Source organism: Dryobates pubescens, chromosome 1 (assembly GCF_014839835.1).
Source record: "Dryobates pubescens isolate bDryPub1 chromosome 1, bDryPub1.pri, whole genome shotgun sequence".
Classification (NCBI taxonomy): domain Eukaryota; kingdom Metazoa; phylum Chordata; class Aves; order Piciformes; family Picidae; genus Dryobates; species Dryobates pubescens.
In genome coordinates, this window is record NC_071612.1 from 32068101 (window position 1) to 32089397 (window position 21297).

A 21297-nucleotide genomic window follows, 5' to 3' on the forward strand; every position below is an offset into this window, starting at 1 on the left:
TTATTTCTCAGACTGTGAAAGTGCTGTGCTTGCACAACACAGAAAGATGCAACTGGCTCCTCACCCACCTGCCTCTAAGTGCTGTATAGAAAGGACCTGATCATTATTCATGGTAACACAGATCTCACAGGGGCCACTGTGCCACCCAGTCCTATCCAAGCAGTTGTCAGCACAAGCGGGAGAGAAATGTCAGCTCCTTAAATCCCACCTCCCATCTGTGTGCCAAGCACAGGTAAAGGAGGCAGCTTGAGAGTTCATCTTAGCTTAGCCAGATGTAAAGCCATAGATATAGCACAGGGAAGGCTGTGCTGAACCACCCTACATTACCTGCTGCCTTTGTTTTGCAGCCTTGGCTGTGGTGAGCTGGTGTGGGGGTCACAGAATCAGAATCTTTTCCATTCACATAGCTGAATCCCAGAAAACCAACCACATCCTGGGCTGCATCAGGAGAAGCATAGCCAGCAGGTTGAGGGAGGTGATTCTCCCCCTGTGCTCCACTCTGGAGACCCCACCTGGAGCACTGTGTCCTGGTCTGAAACCTCTATTACAAGAAGGATCTGGAGGTGCTGGAAGGTGTCCAGGGAAAGGCCACGAGGATGAGCAGAGAGCTGGAGCTGCTCTGCTATGAGGACAGACTGAGAGTTGAGGCTGTTCAGTCTGGGGAAGGGAAGGCTCCCAGGAGACCTCATTGTGGCCTTCCAGTATCTGAAGGGGGCTCCAAGAAAGCTGGGGAGGGACTTTTGAGGGTGTCAGGGAGTGATAGGACTGGGGGGGATGGAAAAAAATATAGAAGTGGGTAGATTCAGCTTGGATGTTAGGAAGAAGTTCTTCCCCATGAGGGTGGTGAGAGCCTGGCACAGGTTGCCCAGGGAGGTGGTGGAAGCCTCATCCCTGGAGGTTTTTGCAGCCAGGCTGGATGTGGCTGTGAGCAACCTGCTGTAGTGTGAGGTGTCCCTGGACATGGCAGGGGGTTGGAACTGGCTGATCCTTGAGGTCCCTTCCAACCCTGACAGTTATATGATTCTATGAATGAAAGTCTCCCAAGCAATAAGTGCATGGAAGTAAAAAGCAGCAGGCAAAAGAATTTACCATAGTTTGGGAGGATGTTTTTTTTAAGGGGAGGTGTAGATAGGTACTCAAACAGAAAGAAAAAATCAACAGAAGCTGTTTAAAAGCAGACTTCCTGAGGGTAGTGATTCCTTCAGCACAAGTCTGCTTTGCTTTGTGAGTAGGAAACAGGTGACCTCGAGTCACTCACTGATTTCCTCCCCCCACTTCATTCTTTCTTTTCCCTTTCAGAGCTTAGTTTCTCCTCCTTTTCTTATGCTAACAACTCTGAAATGTTTACTTCCACCCCAGTGTTTTTGCTGGTACTTAGCAGCAGTGAGGTTTGTTATTTTTAGAGCTTTTCAAACAGCAGAAGGTTTCTGTGCAGGTTTGCATCTCTCTGCTGCCCACTGATGTTACTTGCCTTTTTTTCCCCAAGTCACACAGCTCCGGGTGTGTGTCACGGCAGTTTCTGTCTGAGTGGGGTCACTTTCTGCTTCCCTTCTGCTTGTTCTCCATACACTCTGTCACAGCTGATGCTGAGGACCCAGTGTCCATGCTTAATGAGTTAGAGATGTATTTCCATCTGCTCCTGTGGTCTGGATTAGTTGCTGGAGGACATTTTTGGTTTGGTTTCAGTGGAGAAGGAACTCAGTTTGTGCACTCCAAGGTTGCTCTGCAATGCAAACTGAAGCACAGCAAGTGGGAACTAGAAGATTCTCATCCAAGCACCTAATCCAAATGCAAGTTTAAAGTAGCTGATGCAGCTAATGGAACTGAAATGCCTACACCAGAAGGGTACTTTTGAAAGTGAGTCAGAATTTATTGCACAGCTTTTCTACAGGCATTTTTGAACAGCATGCAAGAAAAATTGGCTTCTAGCATGGTCATGTGTGGGTAATTGCTGTCACAACACCACCAAACCTCTCTTGGGCTCCTCAGTTTAGGAGAGATGTTGAGATGCTGGAAGGTGTCCAGAGAAGGGCACCAAAGCTGGGGAGGGGTCTGGAGCACAGCCCTGTGAGGAGAGGCTGAGGGAGCTGGGGTTGCTTAGCCTGGAGAAGAGGAGACTCAGGGGAGACCTTCTTGCTGTCTACAACCAGGGAGGTCCTCTGGGTAGACAGCTACCTTATAAAGCCTGCCCCTCCTTTCTGAGTGCTCCTGTGTCCCCTAAGGCCATGCCTTGAACATCAGAGGCCAGACAGCAGCGCTGGGGCCGAGAGTGGTTGTATACAATGGGTGCCCCTTTGCAGTCTAATGAATGTACAGAGGGATCATTGCCAGCATTTTACAGACCCGGGGGATGTGAAGCTCTTGCTTTGAAGTAGCTCTGTTCACACCGACTCCTGCTAAAATTCATGCCCTGGTTCTTAGGGTGAGCAATCTCCTAGACGCCTGTCAGAGCAATTGGCCTAAATCCTTTGATTTGAAAGACTTCTGCAGTGTTGAATTACCAAAGGGATTGCTCCAAAGGAAGGAGAGAAGGGGGCTTGGGGAAAGCATGGGCTGCCTGTACCATAACCATGACCCAACAGCCTCTGCTTCTGCTTTGCCAAGAGCTGTCTGATCACACTGCACAAGGGCAACAAAGCTGGGGAGGAGTTTACATTGAAAGCTATCAGAAATCTGAGCAGTTGAGTTGCTTGATCCTGTCCAGAGAAGGGCAACAAGGCTGGGGAGGGGTCTGGAGCACAGCCCTGTGAGGAGAGGCTGAGGGAGCTGGGGTTGCTTAGCCCGGAGAAGAGGAGGCTCAGGGGAGACCTTCTTTCTCTCTACAACTCCCTGAAGGGAGGTTGTAGCCAGGTGGGGGTTGGTCTCTTCTCCCAGGCAAGCAGCACCAGAACAAGAGGACACAGTCTCAAGCTGTGCCAGGGGAGGTTCAGGCTGGATGTTAGGAAGAAATTCTTCACAAAAGCCCATTGGAATGTGCTGCCCAGGGAGGTGGTGGAGTCACCATCACTGGAGGTGTTTAAGAGGAGAGTGGATGAGGCACTTGGTGCCATGGTTTAGTTGATTAGATGGTGCTGGGTGATAGGTTGGACTTGATGATCTCCAAGGTCTTTTCCAACCTGGTTAGTTCTATTCTGTTCTATTCTAAGTGGCCCTTTCTTAATTGTAGCTGTTCCCTAAGTTCCCTGAAAGGATGACAAAAATGTGTTTAGTGTTAAGATTCTTATGTCACTGAAGAGCTGAGCAGTTGGTGCAGTTACTGGAGGGTTAAAATGCAGTCTGAAGGTGGACTTATAAAGGCCATAGTGGTGTAGAGTGTCATGGGTGTCTAAGTCAGAACTGAAATGATGCCTTACACCAGTGATTGTACATACCTTAGTACAAGGTGATGAACAACACTGCAGTTTGCTGTCCTTTCTTGGTTCCATTGCAGTAGTCTAACAAAAGCAGAAGTAATTTACCCATCCTTTATGGTGGAGGGAGCTTCAAGTGAAAGGAAGCAATCTTGCCTTTGAAAGCAACCCCAGAGTTTCTTATAGCAATGGCTCCTATGCATTATCATTTGCATTTTCTCTCCTGAACCATCTAGAGGTTTCTAGGTGTATTCTTCAGAAGAATTTGATCCACCACCTAATTTATTGTGTGTCTGTTGCTCTGGTCTGACATTAAGTGTATGGTTAAACACATCTCTCTGCCAGCCTAGGCAGCTCAGACTAGAGTCATTGCTACAAAGAGGCTTAATCAGCTCTTCACAGTGATCAGGTCTGGCATGCCCTGTGCCCATCCATACAGCAGGTTGGGGTGTTGCTCATTCTCCTAAGAAAATCAAGCAAAGTTTAGTGCCTAGAGGTGGAAGGATTCAATGAATCTAAGGCACCTGCCTTGCTGCCATCTAACCCAGCATTGTGGGTTGGTGTTGGAGGGTATGCCGAGTGTGGAGCTCCTCTCCTATGAGGACAGGCTGAGAGAGTTGGGGTTGTTCAGTCTGGAGAAGAGAAGGCTCTGAGGAGACCTGATTGTGGCCTGCCAGTGTCTGAAGGGGGCTACAAGAAAGCTGGGGAGGGACTTTTGAGGCTGTCAGGGAGTGATAGGACTGCAGAGGGGGTTGGACTGGATGACCTTTGGAAGTCCCTTCCAACCCAGACCATTCTATGATTCTATTGAGTCTAACCATTGACCTAACACTACCATGGCCCTTAAACCATGTCCCAGAAATGATCAGACTGGCTTTGGTTGTCTACTTTGCAGATACCCATAAAAGCAAAAAGCTTTTAAGCAGAACAGATTATTGCAATCCTTTTTTTAACCTAATTAACTTGTGTTTAAACTTTGACTCTAATACTCCTGGAGCCTCTGGTGTTTAAAATTTCTGCCCAGGTTTGCTGCTAATCTCCTTGTAACATAGCCCTGATGATGTCACTTTCAAAAACTGCTTTCTCAGTAATTTTGAGGGGATTTTTTTCCCCTCATAAATAAGTAAAAACAACACTCTGGCTTTTAAGTTACAAGCTAGCCAAAAAAACAACCCTGTCAGCTAAACCAAGCTAATATTCTTCAGTGAGAAACTGAGCTCATGATCACAGAATCACAGAAACATTCCGGTTGGAAAAGACCCTCAGGATCACCAAGTCCAACCAGGAACCCTGCTCTACAAGGTTCATCCCTAAACCATAGCCCCAAGCACCACATCCTGAGGGCAGCAGATCAGCTGCTGTGCTGCTGAGCAGGATCTCCAAGCATCACAAGATGCCCAGTCACATCCTGCTCTTCTTCCCAACACTTAACTGCCACATTCACTCTGGTATGTGCCTCCAGCTCTTCTGCTGTGCTTCATAATAAATCTTGGCTGTGTTAGGTGCCACATTCCTGCTCATTTCTGTGCTTTCTGGGGCTGTGATCATCTCTGAGCTTTCATTTTCTTTAATACTTCCTGAGATTCTATTTTTTTTTCCCTTTGCCCATTGCAGTATTTTAAGGCTCCCTAAATATGGAACCTGGTAACATTCCACCCTTGCATATAACACCCAGGCTGTAGCTTCCTGACATCTGATTATCCATTCCTGCAGCAGCTGCTCTCCCAACTTCGTCGAGGAACATTTGCCCAAGGCACACTCCTGGCCCGTTTTGCTGTGCTTCCCTACTTTGTGTTCCTTGCACATGCACTTTTGTTTGGGTCCAACCCACTTTCTGATCTTCTTTACTGACTCTTTTCCTCTTCATTCTTTCCATATGTTTATTGTCCTTTGGAACAAAGTAGGGAGTGAATGATCCCTGCTGAGGTCATGGCATCTTGTTTACATTCTTAGTAAATATGGAGAGCTTGATGGGAGCCCTTTAGGCATCTCAAGTATGAATGTGGGGTGGGGGTTTGGGGTGGGTTTTTTGGGGGGGAGGGGAGTCTTCTATAAAAACAGGATGCTGAGCTTTGTGCAGCTAACCTGGCAAGGAATGGGCTTAATAAAAATCAATGGATGTCAGCATCATAAATGTATTGATAAGTGTAGTTGGGGGTTGGTAAATTCCGCTGTAGTTTAACAGCTTACTAAATATCCCTCCCCTCTCCCCCTCCCCCCTAAAAAAAATTAGAAATTAGCTTTTTACAGCTCATTTTTAGTATGGATTTTATCTTTTGACAGAGCCTCGTCATTGCCTGGGTGCCGTTAGTAGCCTGCTCCTTGCTCTGGGTCTAACCCCATTGGCACCAGTGCAATGGCTGAGCAGCCTTGGCCTGGATGGAGCCCAGGAAATGGGGCAGGCTGGTGGGGGGGCTGTGAACATGGCACATTTTTTGCTGTCTGATCACAGTTGGGAGCTGGGAAGTGACAGATCACAGCTTGCTGTTCTTGAGAGGTGATGGATGGACTGCTTTGTTAGCACTGTGTCCTGTGAAAGACTGGAGTGTGTTTGGCAAGAGCATCCTTGAATGTCTTAATGGGGAAAATCCAGCAGGGCTTAGCTGAGCTGCTGGAGCAGTGATCACTGAGAGGTTCACAGCTCACCCAGGCTGCAGCAGTGATCACTGAGAGGTTCACAGCTCACCCAGGCTGCAGCAGTGATCACTGAGAGGTTCACAGCTCACCCAGGCTGCAGCAGTGATCACTGAGAGGTTCACAGCTCACCCAGGCTGCAGCAGTGATCACTGAGAGGTTCACAGCTCACCCAGGCTGCAGCAGTGATCACTGAGAGGTTCACAGCTCACCCAGGCTGCAGCAGTGATCACTGAGAGGTTCACAGCTCACCCAGGCTGCAGCAGTGATCACTGAGAGGTTCACAGCTCACCCAGGCTGCAGCAGTGATCACTGAGAGGTTCACAGCTCACCCAGGCTGCAGCAGTGATCACTGAGAGGTTCACAGCTCACCCAGGCTGCAGCAGACTTTCAGAGGAGCAAGGAAACATGTCCATGGCTGTAGGACCAGGTGGTTGCTGTATGCCACCTCCCTGTTCTCTGGAGTGCAGACAGCAGGAGGTTTGAGATGCACTCTGACTCCATCCAGCTGGTGGCATTCGGGGGTGCAATCAGATGTGTGGCCAGCAGGTCTAGGGAGGTTCTCCTCCCCCTCTACTCTGCCCTGGTGAGGCTTCACCTGTAGTATTGTGTCCACTTCTGGATTCCCCGGTTCAAGGACAGGGATCTGCTGGAGAGAGTCCAGTGGAAGGCTACAAGGATGATTGGGGAACTGGAGCATCTCTTGTGCGAGGAAAGACCTGGGGCTTGTTTAGCCAGGAGAAGCCTGGGAGGGGATCTTATCAATGCATGTAAACCTCTACAGAGTGGAGGTCATGAGGTTGGGACTGGGCTCTTTTCAGTGGTGGCCAGTGATAGGATAAGGTGCAGTGGGTACAAACTAGAACACAGGAGGTTTCACTTGAACTTAAGGAGAAAGTTCTTTACTTTGAGGGTGATGGAGCCTTGGCGCAGGCTGCCCAGAGAGGTTGTGGAGTCTCTTTCTCTGGATCCATTCTAAACCAACCTGGCTGCATTCCTGTGTGAACTGTTCTAGGCAAACCTGCTTTAGGAGGGGATTTGGACTCTGTGATCTCCAGGGAGTCCCTCCAACCCCTAGCATTCTACCATTCTAAACAGCATGGTGGTGAGTCTGACTTTCCATGCTGCCCAGAACTATATGATGCAAGTCCCAGAATCACAAGTCCTTCCTCATGAGAAAGAGTTGCAGATCCTACAGAATCCCATTTGCTAGGCCACACACACCACAAAACTTTAGGTGACCCATGCAACTACCTTCCAGCCTTCTGGTTTGCCTTCAGCCTCAACTCTCATTACTTTGCCTCTCTGATGACCTTTCCACCCTTCTTCAATGCCAAAGCAGTTTGGCATATTAGGAAAGTGAAAAGGCTACACATGGGCGTTCTCTGGTGGCTTTACTATTCCTGCCAGTCTTTTCTGACAGCTAGGAAACTTACTCAACTCTTTTATTTTTGACAGAGAGAGAAGGAAGGAGAATGGTAATAACTTCCTAGGGGGGGGAAATATTTGCTACCAGAGACTGATTCTCAGCTCTGAGAACTTTGTCATCAGTGAGTTGTAAAGCTCTCAGACAGGCTGTAGGCTTGGTCTGTTCTCCCAGGCAAGCTGTGACAGGAGAGGACACAGTCTCAAGCTGGTCCAGGGGAGGTTCAGACTGGATGGTAGGAAGAAGTTCTTCCCAGCAAGAGAGATTGGCCATTGGAATGTGCTGCACAGGGAGGTGGTGGAGTCACCATCCCTGGAGGTGTCTAAGAAGAGGCTGGATGAGGCACTTGGTGCCATGGTTTAGTTGGTTAGATGGTGTTGGGTGATAGGTTGGACTCAATGATCTTGAAAGGCTTTTCCAACCTGATTAATTCTGGGTTCTGTCCACAGAGCCATTTGTCAGGGCAGAAAACCATGAGTGGTGAGACAGGTCACCGACAGCCTGCAGCTAGGCTAACCCTGGCTTTTAAAAAGGCTGCCAGACATTTCTGCAGGTTTAATAGCCAAACCCCTTCATTGTGAGAACATTTATAGAGAGTCTGAGCAAGTCCATGGGCTGTTCTCTCCTAGAGCCAACACTAAATCTGTGAAAAATCAATCCAGAATTGTTTGGCATTATCAAGAGCCTGTGTGGAAAGACAGAAGCAAGGAGGTGCTTCCTTCGCCCACAGCCCAGGCCCCTCACTCCTTTCCAGGCAGACAGATCATATAAGCTCATTTTCGAACTGATCAAAATCTATCTGGAAACTGCTCTTATTTCCAGCCTCATCCAGCTACCCTCACACAAAGGCTCTTTCAGGACCTTTTTCCTTTGACGGCTGGAGACTTTATTCCAATTTCCAGCTTATGTATCTTCAGTTTTCCTTGAGCTGGAAAGGCCTCACTTTCTTTCTTTTTTTCTTTTCTTTTCTTTTCTTTTTTTTTTTTTTTCAGATAAAAATGTTTTGGTTTTGTTTCTGTAGTCACACTCACAGATCTTCTTTCAGCTTCCTCCCCTTTGAATTCAAGGGTCTCAGGCACCAATGGCCAAAATGGTTTCTGGCGCAGTGTGTCCTTCTTGAGTCATCCGTTGGAGCTTCGGATTCTGCTGCTTTTCAGTCAGGATGTTAGAATCACAGAATTGTCAGGGATGGAAGGGACCTCAAGGATCAGCCAGTTCCAACCCCCCTGCCATGGGCAGGGGCACCTCACACTACAGCAGGTTGCTCACAGCCACATCCAGGCTGGCTGCAAGAACCTCCAGGGATGAGGCTTCCATCACCTCCCTGGGCAACCTGTGCCAGTCTCTCACCACCCTCATGGGGAACAACTTCCTCCTAACATCCAATCTCAATCTACCCACTTCTAGTTTTGTTCTATTCCCCTTAGTGCTCTCACTCCCTGACGCCCTAGAAAGTCCCTCCCCAGCTTTCTTGATGGTAGGAGTTGAAGCTCTCTAGAGTCTCTATAGCTGGTGCAGGCAGATCTGGGCTGAGGCAGTAAGTATAGACTAGATTTCTGGGTTTCAGAAGGCTGATTCTATTAAAGAGAGAGCCCACTTCAGAATATTTAAAGTGGCTAGTAATCAACATAAACCAAGTGCAGTTCTGCAAGAGCAGCCTGAGGTCTAATTACACTTGGAAGAATTAATTGCACATCCTCTGCAGCCTCCTCTGTCTTCTCATGGCAGGAGGAAGAAGGAAGGAGTGAAGGGTATCCACCAAGCAGCAATGGCAGAGGGAAAGGTCTTGAGAGCAGTCTTCTGTTCTTCAGTAGCATGCTTCCATACAAACTAAGCAAGCCTTAGAACTAGCAGGCTATGACAGTCATTTTGGTCACTTTCTGACTAACAACACGTGGGATTCGTGGAAGGAGGCATCCAGCAGATTGAGGGAGGTTCTCCTTCCCCTCTACTCTGCCCTGGTGAGACCTCCACCTGGTATATTGCATCCAGGTGAGTCCTTTCTGTGCTGAACACGCCCAGTTCCCTTGGCTGTCCTCATAGCAGAGGTGCTCCAGCCCTTGGATCATCTTTGGGGCCTCCTCTGGACTCACTCCAACAGCTCTGTGTCCTTCTGTTGGGGACACCAGAACTGGAGGCAGGGTTGGAGGTGGGGTCTCAGTAGAGCAAAGGGGCAGAATCTCCTCCCTTGACCTGCAGCCCACACTCCTCATGATGCAGCCCAGCATACAATTTGCTTTCTGGGCTGCATGTCATCATTTTCCCCTTCTGAAGTGAAATATGGTTAAGGTAGGAGTCTCCTTTTCTCCTCCACAGACTTCATTGCACATGGAAGTGCATCTCTGTCCACTGATCATTTGAGAGCCTGTTAGCTTAGGTGTATATTATAACTCTATCCTGTTGCAGCTACACTATTGCCATTGTCCCAGCACCCTGCAAAGGACACTTGGTGGTGGTCTGGAGCCACCACAGCCACACTTGCCCACTCCCTTGGTGGCAAAGAGCATTGGGTTGCCACATATCATCCTCATGGTCAAAGTGCTGGTACCAGTCCTTAAGACTTGACTGGTTGTTTGCATTTACTAATGTCTTTGTTTCCTAAACACCAACAAAACAATAACCCCCAGTTAATTCTGAACTGACAGCTCCTCTTTGGTTATTAGGCAGACAAAATGTAATGAAAAAAGCTCTCTGTGCTTGTGCCATATGCTTGGGGCATAAATCATCTCAGCCTCCTTCTTCTGGCTGCAGTAAATAAGCAGGTGTTGAAACTTGACTATGAGATGAGTGCTCTTCATTATTCCTTTTCCCTGGCAACATTAACCATTTATACTAACTGGAAATGGCTGCAGGTCCCAGGCATTTTCTGCCCCTTGATGTTTCTTCAGGCCTGTGGTACAAGCTGTGTTTTCATCCTGGCAAGTGTTGGTTCCCATTTGGACCCAGGGCAAAACCCAAGAAATCTTAACTCTTAAGCATTGTAGCCCACCTCCCAAAGCCATTCAACTGGGCTGCATGCAGAGGGGTGTCCAGCAGACCCAGGGAGGTTCTCCTCTCCCTCCACTCTGCTCTGGTGAGGCTCCACCTGGAATATTGCATCCAGTTCTGGGCTCCCCAGTTCAAGAGGGACAGGGATCTGCTGGAGAGAATCCATCAGAGGGCTACAAGGATGCTGAAGGGATAGAAGCACTGTCTGGTGAGGAGAGGCTGAGAGCCCTGGGGCAGTCTGGAGAAGACTGAGAGGGATCTGATCAATGTCAATCAATATCTGAGGGCTGGGGGTCAGGAAGGGATGAGGTCAGCCTCTGCTCACTTGTGCCCTGTGGTAGGACAAGGGGCAATAGATGTTAACTCCAGCACAGGAGGTTCCACCTCAACACCTGGATGCTTTCCTGTGCAGACTACCCTAACTGATCCTGCTTTGGCAGGGGGCTTGGGCTGGATGATCTCTGGAGGTCCCTTCCAACATCTAATGTGCTGTGAGACTGATCCTGTGAACATGAGGAAGAACTTCTTTACTGTAAGGATCACAGAGCCCTGGAACAGGCTGCCCAGAGAGGTTGTGGAGTCTCCTTCTCTGGAGATATTCAAAACCTGTCTGGATGTGTTCCTGTGTGACCTGCTCTAGGTGACCCTGCTCTGGCAGGGGGGTTGGACTGGATGATCTTTGGAGGGTCTTGCAACCCCTAGCATTCTGTGGTTCTGTGTGATGTCCTCGTTGCCATCCTTCTTAAGTCCATCAGCTGAAGCAGTTTAGAAGCTCTAGGTAGGGCAGTTGTTTCCAGGGGGAGCATTTTCCAGTCATGTCTGCAAGCCTGACTTGGCAGTGTGAGGAATGTGCAGTCAGACTGGACTGTGAATGGCACAAACCTTGATTGTATTCCTTTCTGTTGGCCAAGCTAAAGAAAAAGATGGAAAAATCAAAAAGTCTGACTTCACTGTTGGTGTTATAGAAGTATGATTCCCTGTAATGAGCATCAAGAGGAAAAGGTGTATGAAAATAAGGACATCTACAGATCCTGACAGGTTCTGTGATTCTGTTTTCCTGAGCTTCCCCTCTGAGGCCAAGTGGAGAGAGCACCTAGACTCTCATGGACTTCTGCATGAGGTTCCTCTCCTCTCTGCTGCTTTGTAGTACAGATACAAAACAGTTCCTCTGGGTATTTCATTAGGAAGGGCTTTAAACACAGTTGCTTAGGAACACTTTTCTTTGCATACAGCTTTCCTCGGCCTGGGTGGGATGAAATGAATCACAGAATTGTCAGAGTTGGAAGAGACCCCAAGGATCATCTAGTTCCAACCCCCCTGCCGTGGGCAAGGACACTCTCCACTAGATCAGGTTGCCCAGAGCCCCATCCAGCCTGGCCTTAAAAACATCCATGCTACATGGACAGTGCTGTCTGAGCACAAGCAAGGCCAGAGACTGAAAAAGGCTCAGCCAGCTCCAGGTGGTCTCTCACACAAGGGCTGGTGCTTGAAGAAGGGAAGGAAGAGACAGGATTATTAGGTCTTGAGTAAGTAGCTTAGAAAAGGCTGTGTCAGGGTGCCATCCATGTCCCACCTTGCTGGCTGTTCTGGAAGACAGCCACACCATCCCCCACGTGCAGGGTACCCTCTGTTCTGGTGCATGCTGGCCAAGGAGGCTTTGCCATACTGATGGTACTTGCTGCCTCCCCTGCCCCTACCTGGACATGAACCTTCTCCCTCCTCTTCCCCATGCATCACTGCTCCTCTTGGACTACCTTGCAGAGTAGGTGAAAGGCAGCAGGTCCGAGGGGAAGCTTCCCAGCGTCACAGCAGAGCGGTGGCTGATGTGTGAATAAAAGGGATGTCCACGATGGGACCAGGAATCTTTTGTGGCCAAAGTGCAGCCACCAGTCTGAAGACAAAAGGAAGGCAGGTGAGAAGAACTTCCAGAAGGCTGAGGACACCTGATGGTACAGGTGCCAGGGTGGTGTGTTCCTGAAGCTCTGCGCTGGTTAGTCAAACCTGGAGTTTTACTGAGCTCTTGCAAGAGCCTTGTTGGGAGGCCTGATTGGACTGACAGAGCATCTGCCACAGCTTTATTAACACCTGTGGCTTTTTAATTAAGTTATGGCCTACTTGAGGAGAGAACTGAACAGTTCCCTAACCAATTAGGTACAGTCATTTCCTTCAGCAAGCACACCTGAGCCTAAGTGAAATTCCTCCTGCGATTAATTGATGGAATTGAGCCCAGTAAGTGCTGTGGGTTTTTTTCCCCCTGTCACTGTTCACTGAACTGACAGCTTTCATTTCAGGTAACATGAGAGCTTGCAGTGCTTCATAAAAGCTGAGCTTCCATGTTGTGCTGCTGGCTGTTGGCAAGGAGCAAGCAATCAAATATTCCCGGAAAGCAGAAATGTCCAAGCGACAGATCTGGAGGCCAGAGCTTTTCTTTCCTTGTTTCATTGCTCTCCAAAGGTAGCTCTTAAATCTACATTTTAATCATTGTAGTTCAGTGGCCAGAGTTTTCATGTGTGCAGCTTCAGAGCTTGAGAGCCAGCAGAGCACTCAGCCACATGGTGCTGTGTGTGCTTTGCACTGTGCCTCGCAGGCCAAAGAGCACTTTCCAGACAAGTTTCCTACACTTGAGGCCAGCTAGGAGCTTTCCAAGCACACCTCTGGCACTTGCCATCCCTCCCTCCAGAGCCTGCAGGATGTGTCATTGTGTAACAGCTGTGCCAGGGGAGGTTCAGGCTGGATGTTAGGAAGAAGTTCTTCCCATAAAGACAGATTGGCCACTGGAAAGTGCTGCCCAGGGAGGTGGTGGAGTCACCATCCCTGGAGGTGTTTAAGAAGAGCCTGGCTGAGGCACTTGGTGCCATGGTTTAGTTGATTAGATGGTGTTGGGTGATAGGTTGGACTTGATGATCTCCAAGGTCTTTTCCAACCTGGTTAATTCTGTATTCTGTATTTGTGCTGGTGCCCATGGATAGGTAAGATCCCTGGATGCTCAGCACTGCTAAGGTTTGGACACTGATTTAAAAGCTGATTCTAAATTTCGCTGCTTTTTCACATCTCTCAAATGGGAGATGTTTGTCCTGGTTAAAATGGACTGCAGATTGCACCTTTACTGGTTGCAGCACAAATTTCCATGGCTTCTTTCTCCCCCCTCCTATGACAGACACCACAGCCATGCTTCCACTGGTGCTGCATGGTGCTTGTGGCTGCCTTGCAGCATCCAAGAAGGATATTGAGACACTTGAACGTGTCCAGAGAAGGGCAACACAGCTGGGGAGGGGTTTGGAGCACAGCCCTGTGAGAAGAGGCTGAGGGAGCTGGGGTTGCTTAGCCTGGAGAAGAGGAGGCTCAGGGGAGACCTTCTTGCTGTCTCCAGCTCCCTGAAGAGAGGTTGTAGCCAGGTGGGGGTTGGGCTCTTCTCCCAGGCAAGCAGCACCAGAACAAGAGGACACAGTCTCAAGCTGTGCCAGGGGAGGTTCAGGCTGGAAGTGAGGAGAAAGTTCTTCCCAGAAAGAGAAATTGTCCATTGGAATGTGCTGCCCAGGCAGGTGGTGCAGTCACCATCCCTGGAGGTGTTCAGAAAAGGGTTGGATGTGGCACTTGGTGCCATGGTTTAGTTGTCAGGAGGTGTTGGGTGATAGCTTGGCCTTGATGATCTCTGAGGTCTTTTCCAACCTTATTGATTCTATGATTGCATTCTATCCCTGCATGCTGTTGTGTTTTCATACTCCATGGGCCAATCAGATCATAAATGACATCTCTAGAATTGTGGAGCTGTTCTTCTCTGCTGTGTGGCTGTGATTTAATCTGAAGTTTCAGCCCTCAGATGGAGCTCTACAGCCACCCTCCAGGCAAACCTTAGGTTTCAAATAGGTTCCAATCAAATGTTGCTAATAATTGAGGGAGAAAACCATTCTGCTTTGATTCTGAACACTGTACTCATTTTCCCTCCCTTTTCTAATCTTCTCCCCATATGCAGCTCTTCTTTGCTTTCCATCTCCTCTCTGTTTATCTTTCTGCCTGCCAGCATCTGCAGTCTGTCATTCAGTGCTGTGTGGACTGGCAGAAGTGCTGATGAAGCCCAGGGTTGGGAAATCCCAAGTTCCTGCTCTGGCTGTGATGCTAATCTCTTGGATGCCTTGGAGGAGTTTCAGCCTCTTCCCCTCTGGTGCACAAATAACTTGCCTGACCCCAAGGAGGACCAAGGGGACAGAGCGGTTTTGCAGCAGTGTGGTCCAGGCTGGGTTAATGAAGGGCTAAGGCATGACTGGAGCAAGGGGCCGCCACAGGGAGGAGGGAGGGTGAGGAAAGGAGTTGGATCAGGAGGCTTAGGAATATGCTGTGGTTGCTGTAGGGGTAGGAGTGGCTTGAGGCTGTGGGTGGATATCAAAGAGCTTCACAAAGTGTTGGTCTTTATCAGATTGCTTTAGAGAAAGAGACATACTCTTTGTAACACCTGCACCACAAACCGAAAGAGACAAAGCGCAACAAAAGGTTGTCTGATACACGGGGCTGGGATTCTCATTTGCTGCATTCAGGGAGGGAATAATCAATCCCATACCTCCATATAGATCTCTGTGTCCTTGTTTTCAAGTATCTTCCTTCCAGTGTCAGGAATGAGTCAGTAAAGCTGGTCCAGTTTGGTTTCTGGGTCACTCCCAGACTTTGGAGAAGAGCAACCCTATTCTCCTCTTTTCAAGCTTCTTGTGAAAATGGAACTGATGGCTATGCAGATGTGCAGCTTAAGAGGAGATGTTCAAAAGTAGGTCGAAATAAGTGCTGGTAGTCTCATCCTACCTCCTCTGGAGGCTTTCAAAACCCACCCGGGCATGTTCCTGTGTGGCCCACCCTAGGTGATCCTGCTTTGGCAGCAGAGTTGGACTAGGTGATGTCCAAAGGTCCCTTCCAACCCCTAGCATTCTGTGATTCTATGATCCTGTCTGGTGCCAAATGCAGTTCTTGACAGCCTCCTCAAATTCAGCCCAAGTGGATGAAGGCAGAGCAGGAGCAAGATCAGGGCGATCAGGCACCGTTCACCACAGAGCCTTGTGTTCTTCTTGGGATATCATCAGCATCTCCAATATGTGCTTGAAAATCTTTAGTCCCAGGCTGATTAATGGAGGGTTTTCTTTTTTTCCACAACTGGGTTTCTTCAAGTCTGACAGGAAATCCCCAAATTTCATTTAACTGCCTTTTCCCATATATAACAGGGCTTGGAATTCAAAGGAATTCATTCAGCCTGCTCTCCCAATGCCACTTAACTTCCCGTGCAAAAAAACAGCGAGGGCAGGAGTTGTTTTAATTAGCACAGGAGCTGTGCAGCAACAGCTAATGTATTCCACCTCTTCATTGTTGTAAAAGCAGCAGCTTTCTTGGTTAGCATGCAGGGAGCAGAGAAGAGGGATTGTGTTCTGCTCTCCCTGTGCACACACAGCCCCATTCACAGGGAAGGTGTGAACGGGAGGTGATTTGTAGCTGCCTGCCATTTGCACAACACAAGCTCCTCTTGTTCCCCGGGCTGGAAAGGGACCCAGCTCCCCACTTCTAACCCACGGCAGTGCCACAGGTAGGCAGGAGCCTTCAGGCAGCCCGAGGTTTTGTTATTCATTTCAACAGTAAGGGGTTGAAAAGGGCAACAAAGGGCATGATTGTGAAGGGCAACAAAGCTGGGGAGGGGTCTGGAGCACAGCCCTGTGAGGAGAGGCTGACGGAGCTGGGGTTGCTTAGCCTGGAGAAGAGGAGGCTCAGGGGAGACCTTCTTGCTGTCTACAACTCCCTCAAGGGAGGTTGTAGCCAGGCGGGGGTTGGTCTCTTCTCCCAGGCAAGCAGCACCAGAACAAGAGGACACAGTCTCAAGCTGTGCCAGGGGAGGTTCAGGCTGGATGTTAGGAAGAAATTCTTCCCAGCAAGAGAGATTGCACATTGGGATGTGCTGCCCAGGGAAGTGGTGGAGTCACCATCCCTGGAGGTGTCTAAGAAGAGGCTGGCTGAGGCACTTGGTGCCATGATTTAGTTGATTAGCTGGTGCTGGGTGATAGGTTGGACTTGATGATCTCCAAGGTCTTTTCCAACCTGGTTAATTCTGTAAAGGTAATGCTCCAAAGAAAGCTTTTTTTTTTTTTTTTCCCTCTTTCCCCTCCCCCTTTCTTTTTGTTGGGTTGTGTTTTTTTTCCCTTTACATTTAAACCCAGACAAATTGGATGTCAGGCTGGAAAAAGGAGAGCCATAACTTCTCCAGACGTGACGTTTCTCAGTCAGAAATCCCAAGGAAGCCACATCTTAAAGAACCCTTTGAAAGCACATCTCTGTCTGGTCAGCCTTAGACTGGTGCCAGACTGGAGCTTAGACTCCCAGTGGGTCCTAAACTGGGTCCAGCACCATGCTCTGCCATGGGGTCTGGAAGCAGACACTGAGCCCCTGCTGCAGTGCTCCTGGAGACAGGCACTGCTCTGCCAGGAGGGAGGGTTGGACTTGGAGGGTGTGGAGCTGCTGGCACACAGCCCAGCACGCCAAGGCTCCTGTGCCTCTCTCTCTTGGGTTGGGGTGATGGTGATGAAGTGATGTGGCCTGTTAAGCAGATGGGGAAGGTGAATGATTTCATGGCCTCCTCCAGCCCATGAGTGTGTCAGCACAAGCTGTAAATGAAAGCCTGAGCTCCAGACAGCATTTCCCTGGCAATGAGGTTCAAGCAGGGAGTGATGTTGCAGGGGCTGCACTCAGGAGAAGATTACTCCAGTGACAAAAACCAATGTGGGATGCACTGGGCTGGGCAAGGTGAGGAGCACCTCAGGAGCTTCCACCTAGACCATATCCACTGGAAAAATTGCCCTGCAATTCCAGAAGTGAAAAGCTGGTTTGAAACTCCTTGATCAGGAGACTCTTTTTTTAATAAGGAGAGACAGAGAAGTGATGCCAACAGTATCACAGTATCACAGTAACTAAGGTTGGAAGAGACCCCAAGGATCATCAAGTCCAACCTGTTCCAACAGACCTCACAACTAGATCATAGCACCAAGCGCCACGTCCAATCTCCCCTTGAACACCTCCAGGGACGGCGACTCCACCACCTCCCTGGGCAGCACATTCCAATGACGAATGACTCGCTCAGTGAAGAACTTTTTCCTCACCTCGAGTCTAAACCTCCCCTGACACAACTTGAGACTGTGTCCCCTTGTTCTGGTGCTGGTTGCCTGGGAGAAGAGACCAACCCCCACCTGGCTACAACCACCCTTCAGGTAGTTGTAGAGGGCAATGAGGTCGCCTCTGATCCTTCTCTTCTCCAGGCTAAACAATCCCAGCTCCCTCAGCCTCTCCTCATAGGGCTTGTGCTCAAGGCCTCTCACCAGCCTTGTTGCCCTTCTCTGGACACGTTCAAGTGTCTCAATGTCCTTCCTAAACTGAGGGGCCCAGAACTGGACACAGTACTCAAGGTGTGGCCTAACCAATGCAGAGTACAGGGGCACAATGACCTCCCTGCTCCTGCTGGCCACACTATTCCTAATACAGGCCAGGATGCCATTGGCCTTCTTGGCCACCTGGGCACACTGCTGGCTCATGTTTAGGCGAGTGTCAATCAGCACCCCCAGGTCCCTCTCCGTTTGGCAGCTCTCCAGCCACTCTGACCCCAGCCTGTAGCTCTGCATGGGGTTGCCGTGGCCAAAGTGCAGCACCTGGCACTTGGACTTATTAAATGCCATCCCATTGGACTCTGCCCATCTGTCCAGTCGGTCAAGGTCCCTCTGCAGAGCCTTTCTACCCTCTAACTGACTAACATCTGTTCCCAACTTGGTGTCATCTGCAAACTTGCTGATGACTGACTCAACCCCCTCATCCATATCATCAATGAAGATGTTAAAGAGGATGGGGCCCAGCACTGATCCCTGGGGGATGCCACTGGTGACTGGCCGCCAGCCGGATGTGGCACCATTCACCACCACTCTCTGGGCTCGGCCCTCCAGCCAGTTCCTAACCCAGCACAGAGTGTTGTGGTCCAAACCACGAGCTGACAGCTTAGCCAGCAGTTTACTGTGGGGGACGGTGTCAAAGGCCTTGCTGAAGTCCAGATAGACTACATCCACAGGCCTCCCCACATCCACCAGACGGGTCACCTGATCATAGAAGGAGATCAGGTTGGAGAGGCAGGACCTGCCCTTCCTAAATCCATGTTGGCTGGACCTGAGCCCTTGGCCATCCTTCAGGTGCGCAGTTATTGCCGCCAGGATAATCTGCTCCATCACTTTCCCTGGCACTGAGGTCAGGCTGACTGGTCTGTAGTTTCCAGGTTCCTCCATCCGTCCCTTCTTGTGGATGGGGACCACATTGGCCAGTTTCCAGTCACCTGGGACCTCTCCAGTGAGCCAGGACTGGAGGAAAATGATGGAGAGCGGCTTGGCCAGCTCATCTGCCAGCTCTCTCAGCACCCTAGGATGGATCCCATCCGGTCCCACGGACTTATGGGTGTCCAAGTGGCTCAGCAGGTCCCGGACTAATTCCTCATGGATTTCTGGGGCATTACACTGCTCCCCGACCCTATTACCCAGCTCAGGAGGCCACTCATCCTGGACTCCTACCTTGCTGTTAAACATTGAGGCAAAGAAGGCGTTCAGGACCTCAGCCTTTTCCTCATCTTTGGTCACCATGTTCCCCTCCAGGTCCAGTAAGGAGTGGAGGTTCTTCTTGCCCTTCTTTTTAGCATTGATATATTTGTAAAATTGCTTTTTATTATCTTTCACAGAGGTGGCCAGCTTCAGTTCCAACTGGGCCTTTGCCTCTCTAATTTTATTCCTACATAGTCTAACCACTTCCTTAAACATACCTCGAGAAGCCTTCCCCTCCTTCCAAAGGTGATACAGCCTCTTTTTTTCCCTTAAATCCTTCAGGAGAAGGAAACAAATATTTCTGAGTAATGTATCCAGTTCTGGGCTCCTCAAATTAAGGAGAACATTGAGATACTTGAATGTGTCCAGAGAAGGGCAACGAGGTCTGGAGCACAGCCCTGTGAGGAGAGGCTGAGGGAGCTGGGGTTGCTTAGCCTGGAGAAGAGGAGGCTCAGGGGAGACCTTCTTGCTGTCTCCAGCTCCCTGAAGGGAGGTTGTAGCCAGGTGGGGGTTGGGCTCTTCTCCCAGGCAAGCAGCACCAGAACAAGAGGACACAGTCTCAAGCTGTGCCAGGGGAGGTTTAGGCTCAAGGTGAGGAGAAAGTTCTTCCCAGCAAGAGAGATTTGCCATTGGAATGTGCTGCCCAGGCAGGTGGTGGAGTCACCATCACTGGAGGTGTTTAAGAAGAGCCTGGATGAGGCACTTGTTGCCATGGTTTAATTGTCATGTTAGGTGCTGGGTGATAGTTGGACTTGATCTCTGAGGTGTTTTCCAACCTGGCCGATTCTGTAATTCTATGAAAAAAACTGTAGGTCCAAACCAAAAGGTTTGTAAATAGCTTAAGAAAATAAACAATTAACACAAGGGGGGAAAAAAACCAGAGTGTGCAAAGCAAAGCAAACCTGATGTGATTTTACCTTGCCTGCACTTGTTCAGTGTGTTTGCTAGGGAAAGGCAACACGGCAGAGGTGGCTTGTGCAGATAAAGGATTGAAGAGAGGGCAAAAGAAATATCACTCCTTACATTAACTGGGAGCTGCTTATCTCTCAGGTGACTGAAACAGAGAAAGCTTGTCTCAGAGAGGACAAAAATCTAGTCACAAAATGCATTTGCCAAATGGGTTATAAATGTGGACTACTAAATGTGCACAGCCTCTGAGCTGAGAGCTCACAGGGACTGCCCTGGTTCCTCATCCCTTTTTTGCCACAGGCAGGGTCAAAGCACACCAACACCACAAGCTCTCTGTGCTAGTTATCTTCTTCTCCCTGCTTGTTAGCAAAACATGTGAAAGCTTTCCACTCACTCAGCTCCATGTTTGTTTGCTTCTTTAGGCTGTGAGTCCTCCCTGGGCCTGACATCTCAGAAGGCCATGGATGCAGTGGATGATGTCTTCCGGTCCCTCAGGGACGTGGCAAGAGCTCGAGCCCACTTGAAGCAGTTTCATTCCATCCATGATCCAGGCAGCAACACCCTCCAGGCAAGTGCAGCTTTCTTTTCCCTATGTTGTTTCTCTAGCGTGCTGTCAAAATTGCAGCACTGGTTCAACCCTCTATGTGTTCTGCCCACGTGGAAGACATTTAAATACGGATTCTGTAATTGACCTTCTCCAAGTTCTTCATCCAAGCTCAGGCATATCTGTGGTGAAGTCAACAAAGCGTTGGCTGAGGAAGAAATCTGAGGGTTGCTCTGCAGCTCCATGGCCAGCAGGGCAAGAGAGGGAATTCTGCCCCTTGGCTCTGCTCTGCTGAGACCCCACCTCCAGCACTGCCTCCAGTTCTGCTGTCCCCAGCATGAGAAGGACACAGAGCTGTTGGAGTGAGTCCAAAGAGGGCCACAAAGGTGATCTAAAGGCTGGAGCACCTCTGCTATGAGGACAGGCTGAGGGAGCTGGGGGTGTTCAGCCTGGAGAAGAGAAGACTCCAGGAGGACCTTAGAGCTACCTTCCAGTACCTGAATGGATCCTACAGGAAGGCTGCAGAAAGACTTTTCATTAGGGTGTCTAGAGACAGGACAAGGGGGAATGGTTTGAAGCTGAGGGAGAGCAGGGTTAGACTGGAGGTGAGGAAGTTCTTTGGTATGAGGGTGGTGAGACTCTGGCACAGGCTGCCCAGGGATGCTGTGGCTGCCTCCTCCCTGGGGGTGTTGAAGGCGAGGCTGGATGAGGCCTTGAGCAGCTGAGTGAGAGATGTCCCAACCCATGGTGGGGAGGTTGGAGCAGATGATCTCTGCAGTCCCTTCCAACCTGAGCCATTTTGGGATTTTGTGAGGATTCTCTGACATGACATGGATGCCTGAGAAAGGCAGGGCT

The 21297-nt window shown here is 49.5% G+C and overlaps 1 protein-coding gene across 1 annotated transcript in view; it reads left to right on the plus strand.

The window, feature by feature from the left end:
* SCFD2 (sec1 family domain containing 2) overlaps nt 1-21297 on the plus strand; it is a 208510-nt gene that overhangs the window by 171568 nt on the left and 15645 nt on the right. The window contains exon 6 of the mRNA XM_009899304.2: nt 20321-20466. Coding sequence (XP_009897606.2) covers nt 20321-20466 — 146 coding nt within the window. The remainder of the gene's footprint in view (nt 1-20320; nt 20467-21297) is intronic.